The following is a 15,476-nucleotide window of genomic DNA, read 5'->3' as shown; positions in this document are numbered from 1 at the left end:
TGTTGAATTGTCTTCAAAAGAGGTAAATTGCATTTTGGATTTCATGAGATGCTAACCTTACATATGATAGTTCAATCATGTTCATGCTGTTGCAGGTCAGGTTTTTCTATTCTTTCACTTGTAGAGATAATCTTTATCTTGTTATGGAGTATCTAATTGGCGGCGATCTATATTCTTTGCTGAGAAAATTGGGCTGCCTTGAGGAGAACGTGGCTCGAGTGTACATAGCAGAACTAGTAAGCTTGCTGATTTCAAACACTCAGACCCACTGTACTTACCAAGGGCAAACAAGTAAATAATTTAGTTCTTGATAAATTTGTAGTTTGGTAGTTTCCTCTCTAAAATGGTGACGCTCCTTGTCGATCTTTCCCTGGCCAGGTTTTAGCGTTGGACTATCTGCACTCTCTGGGGGTGGTGCATCGAGATCTTAAGCCAGATAATATCCTTATCGCTCATGATGGCCATATAAAAGTAACATGTTTTTTTCTCTTGTTTGATCTTTCACTTTTTGTAAATTTTTTACCTGCTTTGTGAAGGGCAAGGAAATGCTGCCTCAAACAAATTATTTTAGTAGACAAAAGATCAAACCGTATATGTCCAATCATATAGGGAATGAAGTGCATTTAGAAGTAGCATTGACTTTTACTGGGTGGTTCTATTGTTTTTATTTTTTGTTCTGACAGTCAAAACATTTCTCTTTGCTTTTATGAACTGGTTGCTTGTTCTTTCATCAGATGGGACTTGGGCCTAACATGTTATAAAGTGTGTCCTATTCTTAGGCACTAACTACATGGGTAGAAACAGGGTTAACGCGTCCGAGTGTCTAATGCTAGTTGTCAATAGGAGGTGTATTTTTCTTGTTTCCTTCTTTAAATGTGTATTACATATTTCTATTTATTTTATTTTTACTTGTTTTTCCCGAAACCCTTGAAAAGGTGCAAGTAGACATTGCATGGCAAGTGTGAAATGGTTGCAGTTAAATGAGTTTCTCACATCGAGAATCTAGGTTGGTCAGCGGTGAGTGGTCGGTCCATTCAACACGGAATCCTGATGAGTATGGAAATAGGTGTGCGCCTAAGTGAAATTTGGGCCACGTGGCAAGTCATTGACAACTTTATAATTTGGGAGGGATTAGGAAATTGAACCATAAGGGGCATAATGGACACATGTCGGAAGGAGAGCTACTTGCTCCACTTGGAAGGTCAGGCCCAGATTGGGGACGCCCTAAAGAGAGAGAGAGAGAGGGCTGAATTTGTCACTTTTTGAGTGGACTTTCAGATTCATAGCTTTAATCGAAAGCTTGCCTTCTCCCTTGTTTCATGTAGTGCGATGATTCGGCTCTCGTGCATCTCTTTGCCCCTTACAGATATGGTAATGCCTCACTGGTTGGGCTCCTCATATGACTATGTATAGTCTTGTGGGTTTTATGCGCGTTTGCAAAGGCAAGGGCCTTCTCAATAGGAACCGGATTGGCTCTTTGTTTGTCACGATTGTGACATATTCTTTGTCTTTGTACTACCTTCTTGCTTGATTCTCTTGCAGATACAAAGATGCACCAGTTCCGAGACCCCCAATTCTCCAAAGGATGCGTCTCTTTACCCATGAGTTGCACTTGTTTGGCGAATAGCCACTTCAACGAATGGCTGCACCATTACGCCGAAGGTTTACTACTCTACAGCAAAAGGACACAACTATTGGCTTAGAGTCATGTCTCTTGACCTATGGTCATGTCTTTTCATCGTGTCTCTTCAGTCTCTACATAAGAATACCCTTGTAACACATTTCAATCAATCAATCAAACACAGAGTCTTCTAAGTCTTATCTCTGAGTCAAATTTAAGTTTCTTTAGTCTTAATCATGAATTTAAGTACTTAATTAAGGATTAGTAGCTAGAATCCTTACAATGGTATCAAAGCAAATTTTTTATTCGGGACCTGAAGGTTGTGAGCCTCTCACCCTCGCCGTTACACTCTATCTCCTTCTCGGGGTTGTATGAAAGTCGAAGAACGGTGGTACACACACACATACGAGTTTGAGGTAACATGAATTTTCCTATTTCAATTACATAAATACAAGACAGAGACGCAGATATGCGTGTGCGATGTGCCACGTACCTTGTGAATTTCGAGCAAACTTCTGTTGATGACCTTTCGTGTGCCTCTTCATCGGGTGGCGTCCCTTCGTGATTGTGCTCGCACCTATTCATGTGAAAGGGCAACACCTCTTCACCTTGTTGGTGCCCTTTTGCATGCAGGTGTCTCTATATGTGGGTGTAGCTTCCCTTTGCTGGCTGCTGCACATCAACCACTTGTGAGCGCATCTCTTCGCGAATAGGCACCAAGGAAGGGCACCCCTTCACTGAAGCGGCACCCTTTCCCTCCAAGAGGTGCGTATGGAGGTGCCTCTTCCGAGCGCTGAATTCAACAAGTCTTCACGTGGGATGCCTCTTCGCTCCTCATACTGAATTTGACATGCAGCCAGCAGCACGTGCAATTTTATTAACAAGTCAGGCCTAAAATTCTAAGGGCCAGGTGGCCATCCAAAGAGGTCTGGCCTTCCCCATTTTTTTAAACCCAATGTGCATTGCTTTACTTTAAAAAACAAAAACCAGCCGTAGTGTGAGAATTTCGCGGGGCAGCGATTTGCAACATTTCAGCCCCCTTATGCTCCTGCAGTGCTGGCCTCTTGTCTCCCTCTTGCCTCTGTACTATTTACGGCCATGAAAGACGCCCATATTTGAGTGCCCATTTCGTATCTCCCGAACACAGATGAGATTTCCGACGAAATCTTATCGGAGAATTCCCTACACACAAAGTGATCGTGATTCTAGATTCTCCTATTCCGAGCCAAAAGTGATAATTATAACAGATTCTCCAGAACCAAAAATTATCCTGATTCCCGATTCCCTGCCCACTGATGCTGTCTCGGTTCTAGAACCAATTCTCGAGCCGAAATACAAACCAGTTCCCAAGAGAGTTACTACCTCTAGGCAGTCAACATGGTTGAATCACAAGATGTCAACAACTCTATTCCACCCAAAGATCCTATAGCAGTCCTCAAAAAGCAGATGGAAGCAATTTCAACAAGCCTCGCATTGATTCACACTCGCTTGGATCAGATGCAGATGCAAACCTCTTCTTGGAGTCACCCAACTGCTTCTCGGACTACACATGCTACTCCTTTGTCATCTTCTTTTGAAGCTTTAGTGGTCGACCAGGAAGAACCACTCAAACCAAAGGCTTCAGAACTTAAATTTTCTCACCTAAAGCTGGGTTCTTAGAGCCAACTAGACACAAAGTACCTTCGTGTGAGCATCATAAGTCTCAGCCTGAATATTCTTGGAAATGTTACAGCTCTAAGCAACCTACTTCTTATTGAAATCGTCAGCACCGGAAGCAGCAACATGAAGCTTCTAAAGGATCATCAACGATATCAAGATAAGCTTACTTAGTGGCACATATATCCGACCTTAGTGGAGTACTTGGTCGTGAATGCTGCGACGCTAGACAAGTTCCCCCTCGCTAGCCATGCTCTACATTTAAGTCTTTCTTATCTGATGGTGGTAAAGTTGAAGATTTATTGATCCTTTCCTTATGCAAGAGGATTCTTCAGAGGTCTAAGAGGCAACAACTCCCTCAACCTCCCCCTTCTCAATTGGAAGTCTTAATATCTGCTGAGAAAGTTGAAGATCCAACAGATGATTGTTCTTGTGTGATAAACAAGAAGCACACATCTCCTTCGGCCGTGGTCCAGGCAAAAGCAATGGCCTCATCACCACCTTTACAATCGCAAATCTTTGTCTCTGACGTATCAAATGTTGTGGTGAATGAAGAATCTTGGTCAACTTTGAAGACTCCAATTCTTACCTTCTATGATACAAAGGATAAAACAGATGTAGACTCTTGCAGCACGACTTCAGTTGCTGCAATTGAATTTTTGGACGCAACTTTTTCTATTGATAAATCCTTACAGATGGATATACCTCCAAACACTATTCTGTCTCAGTCTACGTCGTACGACATCCCTTTAGGAGGATTTTACTGTTCCCGATAAACCAATGGAATACCTTGCAGATTTCCAACGAGTGGTCACCACTTAACAGAAAACTCAAGTCAGTTTACCAATAGTTTCACTTGAAACAGATAAAGATTCAATTTTTTCTTGGACAAAGCTCGAAGTTACAAATGACTTTGACAAAAGCACTAATTAAGTTGTAGATGTGATATTGATACTTTTGAGAAAGATGAGACAAGTTGCAGCTATGATCAGTTTTCAGTTTGGCAAAATAGTTATGGTCAATGACAGTGCCATGATGTGGGACTTAACAGAAAGAGCTTTGGATGCAGAAGCACTACAAAAATACATTTCCTTCTGTCACGTGCACAACTAACCCTATGTGCATGTGGACAAGCTACTTAAGGATTAGGGTTCAGTTAGCATAGCTTAGGAAGTGTTCTGGCACTTTTGTGAGTTTGTTCGTAGAGCATGCATGCCCACGCACTTAGAGTAGATGCATATCCTCTGGTTGCACAGAGCATGATCATCAGCATTACCATCAGAATCCATCAGAAGCATTTTCCAGTGCACAAAACCTGTTTTCCCTATTTTAGCCATTTTTCACTTTTTATTTCTAAGTGACTTTTGTTGGGAACTCGGTAGGGCAAATGAGGCAAGCTAATATAAAAGAAAAGCTAGCGCTAGTGCAATCTGGCAAAAGAGGAAGAAGTGCACAAGCAAACTTTTTGCAACAGGCATCTCTCTCTCTCTCTCTCTCTCTTTCTTTCTCAAGCAAGAACACTTGCAGAAACTGGCGTTTTCTCCAAGCAAAGCCCAACGTTTTTCAACAGCATCTCCATTGCCAAGAAGCCATCATATCGCGTTTTTAAAGCCCATCAAACGAGTGTTTTTCAGCCTGCTGCTACAGCATTTGTAAAGGCAGCAATTCAGCGTTTGAAGCCCAGCAGACCAGCGTTTGTAAAGGCAGCACTTCAGCGTTTTGAAGCCCAGCAGATCAGAGTTTTGAAGCCCAGCACTCAGCGTTTTTGCAGCAGCCAAACTCAGCGTTTTCCAGCAGCAAACTCAGCGGATAGATTCAGCGAATTCAGCAGAGAAAGAACAGCCCGAAAGGAGCATTTTCAGCCATTCGACGTCTCCGCTTTCGTCGTCGCCGTCGTCCCCAAACTTAGATCCACATTGCACCATAGCCTCGCCACTTGCATCAGTATCTTGTACCAGATTTGTGCAATCAATAGCATAGACCTCTCTCGCCACCGAGAGAGGGGCCCTTGGAGGAGGGTTTGACAACTTGTCCGGTGTCGTATTCTTCTCTCTCTATCTCTCAGTCTCAGCACCTTCATTCACAGTGTTTATCCACTTTGTTTGTGATCACTTGCACTCTCTCATTAAAGGACTGAAGGCTCTCCCTTCCCTAAGTAAAAGGAACCCTCAGCACAGTTCGGAGCACTCATCTTGAGCAAACTTCCGCTGCACCTTACATTGGTATGAGAGCTTTGGCAGTGTTCTGTATCACTCAAGGAAAGAACCACAAGAATTATTTTTGCTTGTTGCGGTTGCACGTAACCCAAGACCTCTTGGGCGTGTCGATTCCTAATCCGATTTTTGAAGATTGACAGGAAACCCAAGAAAGGAGGGCTTGTCGAGCCTCCCCTTGTTTCTCTTTTCACTCATTAAGAGCGGACCGTGCACTTAGCGGCCGGCCAATCGACGTGAGGTGGGAAAAAGCAACTTTGGTGTGAGCGCAAGGCCGCCAAGGAGTGCGCCCGCGGAAAAGAGAAAAGCTCGGGTGAAGAGAAGATCCTTCTCTAACAGAGATTGCAAGCTAAAGAAGACCTTGAAGAACCTCAAGAACCTTAAGAACCTCAAAAGCTCAAGACCTCAAGGCACCAAGAACCACAAGAACCGAAGTTCCTTGGGAACTTAAGAACCCAAGACTTCAGTGTATGGTCATTACCTGAAGCGGAATGGATACTTCGCAAGGAGGTGATGAGCATGGTAGTGGTGAGAAGGAATTTTTCCCACCAGGAGGTTTTTCTGACCCTCCCCCTTTTCCATCTACGCCACGGATTGTACCAAATCCTATGGAGGCTTTGGTCAGGTCGATGATGGACATGATGGCACAACAACAAGAAGCGAATCGCGTTGTGATGGCACAGCAACAAGAAGCGAATCGCGTTGCGATGACACAACAAGAAGTGAATCGCGTTGCCATGGAGCGTGAACGCCAAAACAGACAGGAAATGGACCGCGAAGCGCGCTTGGCGGCCGAGGAACGAAAAGAAAGAAAAGCACAAAGAAAGGAGGCGGCCGAAGAAAGATTAGCGGTCTCGAAGGCCGAGCGTGAAGCTGAGAGAGAACTACGCATGCAAGAGTTGGTCCGACAGGTTCTCACCTCGAAGTTCGAGCTGGCCAAAGAGGTTGATAGTTCATCAAGTGGTGCAAGCAAAGATTGGGACTCCAACAACCCTGTCACAAAGAAGTTGACTTTTGGTAAGTATGATGGTAAGATAGATGCTATTGTTATTCATTCTTGGTTGCATCAATTTAATGCTTATTTTGCGACAACTAAGAAGACAGGCAATAGCAAGGTTTTGACGATAGCCATATACTTTGCCGGTGATGCCATTAATTGGTACCATGCATGCAAGAGGCACAGTTGGCCGCGCACCTAGAGGAAGCCGACGAAGACGCGCCTCTTTCCTTCAATTGGGTAGACTTCTAAGACAAGCTCAAGGCGCGGTTTATGCCACCATAGTACCTAGCGCGGTTGAAAGAGAATTGGCGCAATCTCAAGCAGAATGGTATGTCAGTCATGTCTTTTTTTAACCGTGTTTTGCTGCTCGACACCCAATTACGCAAATCGGATGATGAGCGCAAAGAGGCTTTCCTTTTTGGGTTGGATGAATACATCAAGTTTGATGTAGAAGTCTTCGACCCCGCGGATCTCAACAAGGCGGTAGCAATTGCTCTCTCCCAAGAGATGAAGCACAACAAGGGCAAGCCTAAGGAAAACAAGACTTTTCAAAGTATCTCTCCGAACCCTCAAAACGGTAAGAATGGTAACTCTTCTAGCCCATCTTCTTGTAATCCTTCGGAAAAGAACCCTCAAAATGAATATAAGGGTAAAGCTAAAGCACCTGCAAAGCCTAAGCTAACCCCGGATAAAAAAGCTGCACAAGGAATTATAGGAGGTTACATAACTACTGAAGAACAAGTGATTTATGCTAAGGAAGGTAGATGTTATCAATGTCACGTCAAGGGTCACATTAAGAAGGCTTGTCCTAAGACAGCCCCACCCAAAGAACCTAACGCACCCCCAACAACCATAAGTACTTTAATGAACCAAGCTGAATCTTCTCATGTCTCTGACACACACATTGATGAGTCTCTCATGAAGTGTTATGGTCATGTAAAGGGTCACCGTTTTATGACATTGTTTGATCTAGGTAGTATGCATGATGTGATTAGTGCCTCTCTTGTTGAGAGAGTCCGCCTAGAGGTTAGTCAGAAACCTCCTCTTGAGGTGTCTGGCTTTGCTCCTGGTATGGACTCTCTCATCATGAAAGAGTGCCTTGATGTGTTGTTTATAGTTTAACATGCTGCTTTCCGTAAGAAATTTCTTGTGTCTCCTCTTTCAAGATGTGATATGCTTATGGGCATTAGATGGTTTCGGGAGCATAACCCTCTTATTGATTGGGATGCCAACACTCTTACATTAAATGCCAAGAGTGACTCTCCCATGATCATTCGTGCTGAGGAGGGTCTGCATTCTTTGCCTCTCATTTCTCATGTGCAAGTAAAGTGTGAATTAGGACGAGGAGCATAAGTGGCATTTGCTCCAGTTTCCCAGAGCATTCAGGCTTCAGACAGGTATTCAACTTTGTTTACCAAGTTTAAGCATCTCTTTTTGCAAGATGATCTCCCACCTCATCTCCCACCCAAGCGGCCGGAGGACCATTTTATCGAGCTTATGGAGGGGGCACAGCATGTCAATAAGGCTCCCTACCGTTTGAACAAGACACAGGAGAAAGAGTTAGAGCGGCAATTCACGGAGTTCGTAGCTCGAGGATTCATACGTCCGAATGTAAGTCCTTTTGCTACCCTATTTTGTTTGTTCGCAAGAAGGATGGTTCGTCTCGTTTGTGTGTTGATTACATGGCAGTGAACAAGATGACCATAGAAAACAAGTTTCCGATGCCTCCCATTGAGTATATCCCTGATAGCCTCAATGGGGCAAAGGTTTTCAGTAAGGTCGATCTTAAGAGTGGATACCATCAGGTACGGGTATTCAAAGGTAACATCTTCAAGACGGCTTTTCGCACAGAGCGAGGGCAATGGGAGTATGTTGTTATGCCTTTTCGATTAATAGGTGCCGTGGGTACATTTAATCGTCTCATGGTAGGCCGTCTCGGCGATATGGTTGGTGTATGTGTGTTCATCTTTCTTGATGATGTTCTCATTTTTTTTGAATCATGGGAACAACATGAAAAGGATGTCGAAAGGGTACTCGCCCGTTTGGATGAGTGTCAGTTGTACATTGCAGTTACTTATCTGGGTTATATCATTTCTGCAAAAGGCATCAAGCTGGACCCCGTGAAGATGGAACATGTACGTAATTGGGATTTGCCCAAAACTGCATATGATGTGCGTTCTTTTCTTGGTTTATGTCAAGTATATAGTTCGCACATAGAGAATTTTGCACGCATTGCCGCACCTATGACTGATGTTTTGAAAGGGGTAAAGACTCGCCGTCAGCGCGTAGACTTGCTCGAAGCGGTGATTGAGGCTTTTGCAGCTCTCAAGGTTGCGGTGGTAGAAGCACTGTGTCTTATCCTTGCCTCTTGGGATGACCTCTTTGAGGTATGGACGGATGCGAGCAATGTCGCCATAGGTGCTGTGCTTCAACAACATGGTCGTCCCGTAGCTTTTCTTAATCGGAAGCTCAATAGTGTAGAAAATAACTAATCAGTTTATGATAAAGAACTTTTGTTTGTCATTCACTCTCTTAAGCATTGGAAACATTTTCTTTATGGTAAAGAGTTCACAGTTGGTCGAACTCTTTTTCCTCTGCCATTGGTCGAACTCTGTACGAGGCAGCTTTTGGTCGTCTGTTCCAGTCACTTTTAACTCGCTTGGTCAATCAAATGCCTGATGCCAATTCTGAAAGTCAGTTGTTGGATGAGATTTTTGAGAGTGTGAAGCTTCGGCTAAGCAAGGCTTAGGAATCTTATTCACGGCAAACTAATAAGCATCGTCAGGATGTTTCGATCAAGGAAGGGGATTGGGTGTATTCATGAATCATGAAGCAATGACTTCTGCAAGTTGGAAAAAAGTGTCCCAAGTTCTCTTTTCGAATGTATGGTCCATTTCTTGCCATTAAAAAGATAAATGAGGTCTCAATGAAATTGCAATTGCCTCATGTTTCTTGGTTGAAAGTGTTTCAGGGAACACGTCCAAAGGACATTTCGGAAGAAGAAGAACCGGAGATCATCGATAAAGCAGAAGTCATGGAGTCGGAGCAAGTGTTGTTGCATCGGTTTCGCCATGGTTCAAAGAAGCAAGTGAGACAATACTTTTTGAAGTTCAAAGATGACGGAACCCACGGAGCAATGTGGGTTGACGAAGAGTTTTTTAAAGATTACCCAGAGTGGTTGGCAGACTACAAGGAAGCCATGCAGCTCGGTAGCAGTACCTCACTGTAAAAAGGAGGGGATGTCACGTGCACATCTAACCCTATGTGCATGTGGCCAAGCTACTTCAGGACAAGGGTTCAATTAGCATAGCTTTGGAAGTGTTCTGGCACTTTTGTGAGTCTGTTCGCAGACCGTGCATGCCCGTGCACTAGTAGACGCATATCCTCTGGTTGCACACAGCATGATCATCAGCATTACCATCAGAATCCATCAGAAGCATTTTCCAGTGCACATAACCTATTTTCCTTATTTTAGCCATTTTTCACTTTTTATTTTTAAGTGACTTTTGTTGGGAACTGGGTAGGGCAAATGAGCCAAGCTAATATAAAAGAAAAGCTAGCGCTAGTGCAATCTGACAGAAGAGGAAGAAGTGCACATGCAAACTTCTTGCAACAGGCATCTCTCTCTATCTCTCAAGCAAGAACACCTACAGAACTTGGCGTTTTCTCCAAGCAAAGCCCAGCGTTTTTCAGCAGCATCTCCATTGCCAAGAAGCCATCAGATCAGTGTTTTTAAAGCCCATCAAACCAGCGTTTATCAGCATGCTGCTACATCGTTTGTAAAGGCAGCAATTCAGCGTTTGAAGCCCAGCAGACCAGCGTTTGTAAAGGCAGCAGGTCAGCGTTTTGAAGCCCAGCAGATCAAAGTTTTGAAGCCAAGCACTTAGCGTTTTTGCAGCAACCAAACTCAGCGTTTTTCAGCAGCAAACTCAGCGGATAGATTCAGCGAACTCAGCTGAGAAAGAACAGCCCGAAAGGAGCATTTTAAGCCATTCGACGTCGCCGCTTTCGTTGCGCCGTCGCTGTCGCCCCCAAACTTAGATCCACATTGGACCATAGCCTTGCGACTTGCATCAGTATCTTGTACCAAATTTGTGCAATCAATAGCATAGATCTCTCTCGCCATCGAGAGAGGGGCCCTTGGAGGAGGGTTTGACAACTTGTCTGGTGTCGTATTCTTCTCTCTCTATCTCTCAGTCTCAGCACCTTCATTCACAGTGTTTATCCACTTTGTTTGTGATCACTTGCACTCTCTCATTAGAGGACGGAAGGCTCTCCCTTGCCTAAGTAAAAGGAACCTTGAGCACAGTTCGGAGCACTTATCTTGAGCAAAGTTCAACACTCACTTCTGCTGCACCTTACACCTTCTTCCAGAGTTTCTAAACTACCCTGGGTTTATTGTAAATGGGAGGGAATTTCACGATTGTGACGTATCTTTTGTCTTTGTATTACCTTCTTGCTTGATTATTTTGCAGATACGAAGATGCACCAGTTCTGAGACCCCCGATGCTCCAAAGGATGCGTCTCTTCGTCCATGAGTCGCACGTGTGCGGCGAATTGCCATGCCTCTTCAACGAATGGCTGCACCTTTACGCCGAAGGGTTACAACTCTACAGCAGGTCACAACTATTGGTCTAGAGTCATGTCTCTTGACCTATGGCCATATCTTTCATCGTCTCTTCAGTTTCTATATAAGAACACCCTTGTAACACTTTTCAATCAATCAATCAATCAAACACTGAGTTTTCTAAGTCTTATCCCTGAGTCAAGTTTAAGTTTCTCAAGTCTTAATGGTGAAATTTAAGTACTTAATTAAGGATTAGTAACTAGAATCCTTACATTGCTACTCCCCTACATGTACGTACAACTCCATGGCGACAGATTGCGAAACAGGAGAGGTTTCTTCCGTGAAAACTCGTGCTAATCAAAGAGGAAGTGTCCCATTGCGTGCGCGGGCTCACTCATCCGCCCAAAACGATCCAAAATAGAGGATTTTAGCTTGTTGGATTTACGTAGCCAAGTCTAACATGTGTTGTCTTTTCTACATGGATGCAGGTGAGAATGCTTGACTCGCCTTAAAATGGCTTAGGGTAGCTGCTGTCCAACTTTGATGATTACAAGGGACTCTAATCTTTTATTACACTGATACCCTTGTATTATTTCATTGGGATGATATCTGCAGCCTAACTATATTGTACAAAGATAATTTGTAGGTTCAGGGTTTTACACCTAAATTGCAAGATAACACCTGGGAAGGTTTGGGGAAGCCTTAGGGAGGTTATATAGGAGTTTGGGCATCTGTGAGTGACCAGAACGGGAAATTACAGCACGCTGAAATTTACTTCCAGCTCACCGGAAAGCTTCTAAAATGCAAGGGAATCTGTCCTAGAGTTGTACTTTTGACCTGCAGAGATTTTGGTGCTGTTATGTTACCGAAATTAGGTCGGAAACGTGCATTGACAGGTTTGGACAGCTTGGTGGGAGTTTGGTCTAAGTGTTTGGATCGTTTGTTTCAAACTGACTAAAGAAATATTGCAAGGGGCGCCAATCTTTGGGGCCTACAAGGCGTCGGTCTTCGCGTGTGCAGTGAGAATCTAGTTGCTAGACACATTTGTGTTCTGTCTTCTTCTCAATTCTCTATGTGAAATTAACACACAATTGAATTAGTACCGCCCTCTTCTGCGTAGTGGATGGTTTTAGGGTCCCATCGACAAGATACTCACTTTTTCTTCAATGAGTGCAACCTGGATTGTTGTGGGTGAAAGCAACGCAGCGTATATCATTATGGCAGAGAAGAGAGACCAGGTATTTGAAGAGGGATCTTCCTCACATGGCCCGGAGAAAGTGCCTACATTTCTTCAAGAAGAGGACAACTTGTTAAAGCTCGACTACTTAGCTGCATGGAAATTGCTCCAGGGAAAGCCCATGTGATTGAGCAACCATTGATGTTCATTGATCCAAAACAGCATGCCTTACTTGGACATGAACCGTTTGTGAATGATCAAGGGAGTAATGACCTGGCTATGCATCAGACCCTTCCATTGCATACTTCATATCTTGGTTATTTTGGAGGTGGTTCAGGGTTCAGGCTATGGTTGGACTTGCCGTATGTTTTCAAGGTTATATGCCAGGGAATGTGTTTGGGACCATGCAACGAGGCATGGTTAAAACTATGTATGGAAACATAAGAGTCCAACTAGGTTTTCAAGGTGCCTATGGCATGTTTGGAACAAACGTTGGTTTTTCACAGTCATATGCTCAAGCTGCAGATATGATAGGTAAAACAGGTGATGTGAGTGCGAGAATGGTTAATTTTGGAGTACCACTTTTAAGGGCACCTCCTTTGAGTCAACCTAAGGACATTAAAAAAGGTGGACAGACAATGAGTATGAAACTTTCAAGGGAACAAAGGACCAATTGAAGGCTTTGACCTTCATACAACAATTTCATGCAGCTTATGCGGGAAGAAACTTCACAGAATCTTCGAAGATACGCAAAGCTGCCACTTTCTTGAAAGGAAATGGGCTTCAGTGGTAGACCGCATTGTTGAACGATGGTCAAGCACCTACAACATGGGTCCAGTCCAAACAACTTTTCGCACGTGGGTCGCTTACAATTACTTTTGAAGTGGATGTGATGACAACATGGCACGAGTTAAATGCGGCAAACTATGCGAACCTTGAAGAGTACTATAAGCAGTTCTGGGTCGCATTGTTGCTAGTAAGCTCCTATAGGTTTGTGCCATTGTCAGATTAGATTGAGAAGTACTGTTGTGGATTGCCCAAGGGAATCGGGGACTATTGTAGAAAGACTAATGTCATGAATATGGTGCTATTGATTGAAAATGTGACAGTGGCCAGTAATTTGTCGAAAGGAGATTTCGGTGGATCTAAAGGCAACAAGAGAGAGTCCTAGGGCAAACGGTTTTCAGCCAAGGTCAATGTTGTAGCAAAGTCTTCTGTGCTTCCACAAAGAAACCCTCCACCGATGTAGCTAACAAGTCCAATAAGCAATTTAAACCTTCTTCTGGGCGATGACAAGGACAAAAAAAGGCACTTTTCATGGAAATCCTTTGAAGGAAGAAAAGCTGTAAGAGAAGCCAAGAAATGCTACATTTGTGAATTGGAGGACATTTTGCAAATGAGTGTCCACAAAGGAAGTCATAGGATAAGGATGACAAGTCGGAGCATAAAGGAAAGAAGCCAAAGCCTAGTGCAAGACTTATCCCAAAATTTGGTTGGTGATCAACCAAACAGATATGCCACGAATTGTGCAAAGCTTGGGGCAAAGTTAAGGGCCAAATAGTATTGGTTTTCTTTGATCTAGGAGCTCTTGAAAATTCATATCATCAGAATTGGCATCAAAGTTGGGCATTCATGCAGATCAGATGGATATGAGAGGTGAAGCAAGTTTGGCATGTCCAGGTTGTTCAGAGCCCGTCACTCCCATTTTGGGTAAGCTTCATTTTGCACATTCAAAGTTATGTGGATGCGGAAGAGTTTCATATTATGCCACTTGAGGGCTGTGATGTGTTGTTGGGTATCCCATGATGTTATAGGTTGCATGCTATGGTAGATACTCACAACAAAAAGATTACTCTTGTACATATAGGAAAGACTCACTTCCTTGATGTGACGCTTAGAGGCGAAGCTGTTTGAGTTATTTTTGCTTCTGCTATTTTATCTGTGATAAAGAATCATCTATTTGCGTACTTGATCTTTGCAAAAGTGTGCATGAAGTTGTATCTATTTTTTCTACTTTAGATAAAGAAAGAAGAACTTTTCTGAGTGGTTTGAGTGACGTTTTTTTGGACTCTTTGCCAAGACGCTTATCTCATGAGTGACCTGAGGATCGTAGCATAGATCTTGTTCTAGGTTCTAGTAACCGTGCACGGTGGCGTGTTCGACGGACTAGAATCTGACACAAGTTCTATGCTATGATCCTCAAGTCTCTCAGGAGAGAACCTGAGAGATTATGAGTCAGGTCAATCAGCTTTTAGAGAAGGGGTTGATTCAGCCTAGTTCATCCCCTTTTTTTTGCTTGTGCAGAATGGTTCATGGCGCATGTGCATTGATTATTGTGCTTCAAACAAGAACACCATCAAGAATAGGTTCTCCATAGCAAGGATAGATGACATTCTTGATCGGCTTGAGGAAGTGTCATTGTTTAGTTGGATAGATTTAAAGAGTGGGTACTATAAGATTAGCATTAGGCTAGAAGATGTCCATAAGACTGCTTTCAGGACAACATTTGGCCTTTATGGGTTTCTTGTCATGGCATTCACTCCCACAAATGCTCCTGCCATGTTCAATAGAGTGATGAACATGTTTCTCATTAATGCGAAGAAGAGTGAATTCTTTCTGGAAGACGGTCACTTTCTTTGTCATGTGCGCACTTCACTTGCACTACGTGGATATGCTCCTTCTACAGTCTAGCATGAGCTATATTAGCTTAAGATTGAGCTTCGCACTTTGTGAGCCTCTAGCAGGCTGCAGGACGTGCATGCCCAGGCCGGTCATAGTTGCATACCCTCTCTTGCAAAGTTCAATCATTTCAGCATGTAGGTAACTTGCCGCGTGTGAATCACCTCGTAGCATGCCATTACCCAAAGATTTCAAGGATGGCGGCACGACAATCAAATTTTTCACTTTTTTCGGCGTGAAAGATCGGAAGAAAGCATTGCAATTGCTACAACAATTCGAAACATCTATGCTTTGGGGATCTATATAGAAGAATCCAAGATTTCTCGAGCAGCGGGATTTCTTAAAGATAATGCTATGCAATGGCGCGACATAACTGCATGCTCCAAGGACCTGGCAAGCTTTCAAGACAGTTTTTGCACGTAGTTACATGATTTCTATGTTTGAAGTCCGGATTTTGGCAGAGTGGGGCAACTTGAAAATGCTTGCCACCGAAACCATGGACGACTATAACCAAAGGTTTTTCGACGTGTACCTTCCGGTGTCCTCCTTTGGATTTGTTCCCT

The 15,476-nt window shown here is 43.5% G+C and overlaps 1 protein-coding gene across 7 annotated transcripts in view; it reads left to right on the top strand.

Moving 5' to 3' along the window:
- Window positions 1–15,476, top strand: part of LOC147454958 (putative serine/threonine protein kinase IREH1) — a 162,025-nt gene that overhangs the window by 80,472 nt on the left and 66,077 nt on the right. For 2 of the 7 annotated variants that reach the window (XM_086516800.1, XM_086516799.1), the window contains exons 8-9: window positions 96–236; window positions 379–471. In XM_086516800.1, coding sequence (XP_086372926.1) covers window positions 96–236; window positions 379–471 — 234 coding nt within the window. Of the gene's footprint in view, window positions 1–95; window positions 292–378; window positions 472–10,965; window positions 11,173–15,476 lie in introns of those variants that run through there. The other 5 variants (XM_086516802.1, XM_086516804.1, XM_086516801.1 and 2 more) reach the window with 5 other exon arrangements.

The sequence above is a fragment of the Adiantum capillus-veneris genome, chromosome 7, assembly GCF_014529385.1.
Source record: "Adiantum capillus-veneris isolate H3 chromosome 7, ASM1452938v2, whole genome shotgun sequence".
Lineage (NCBI taxonomy): Eukaryota > Viridiplantae > Streptophyta > Polypodiopsida > Polypodiales > Pteridaceae > Adiantum > Adiantum capillus-veneris.
Note: the sequence above shows the minus strand (reverse complement) of the source record. Positions and strands in the feature narration are given on the sequence as shown.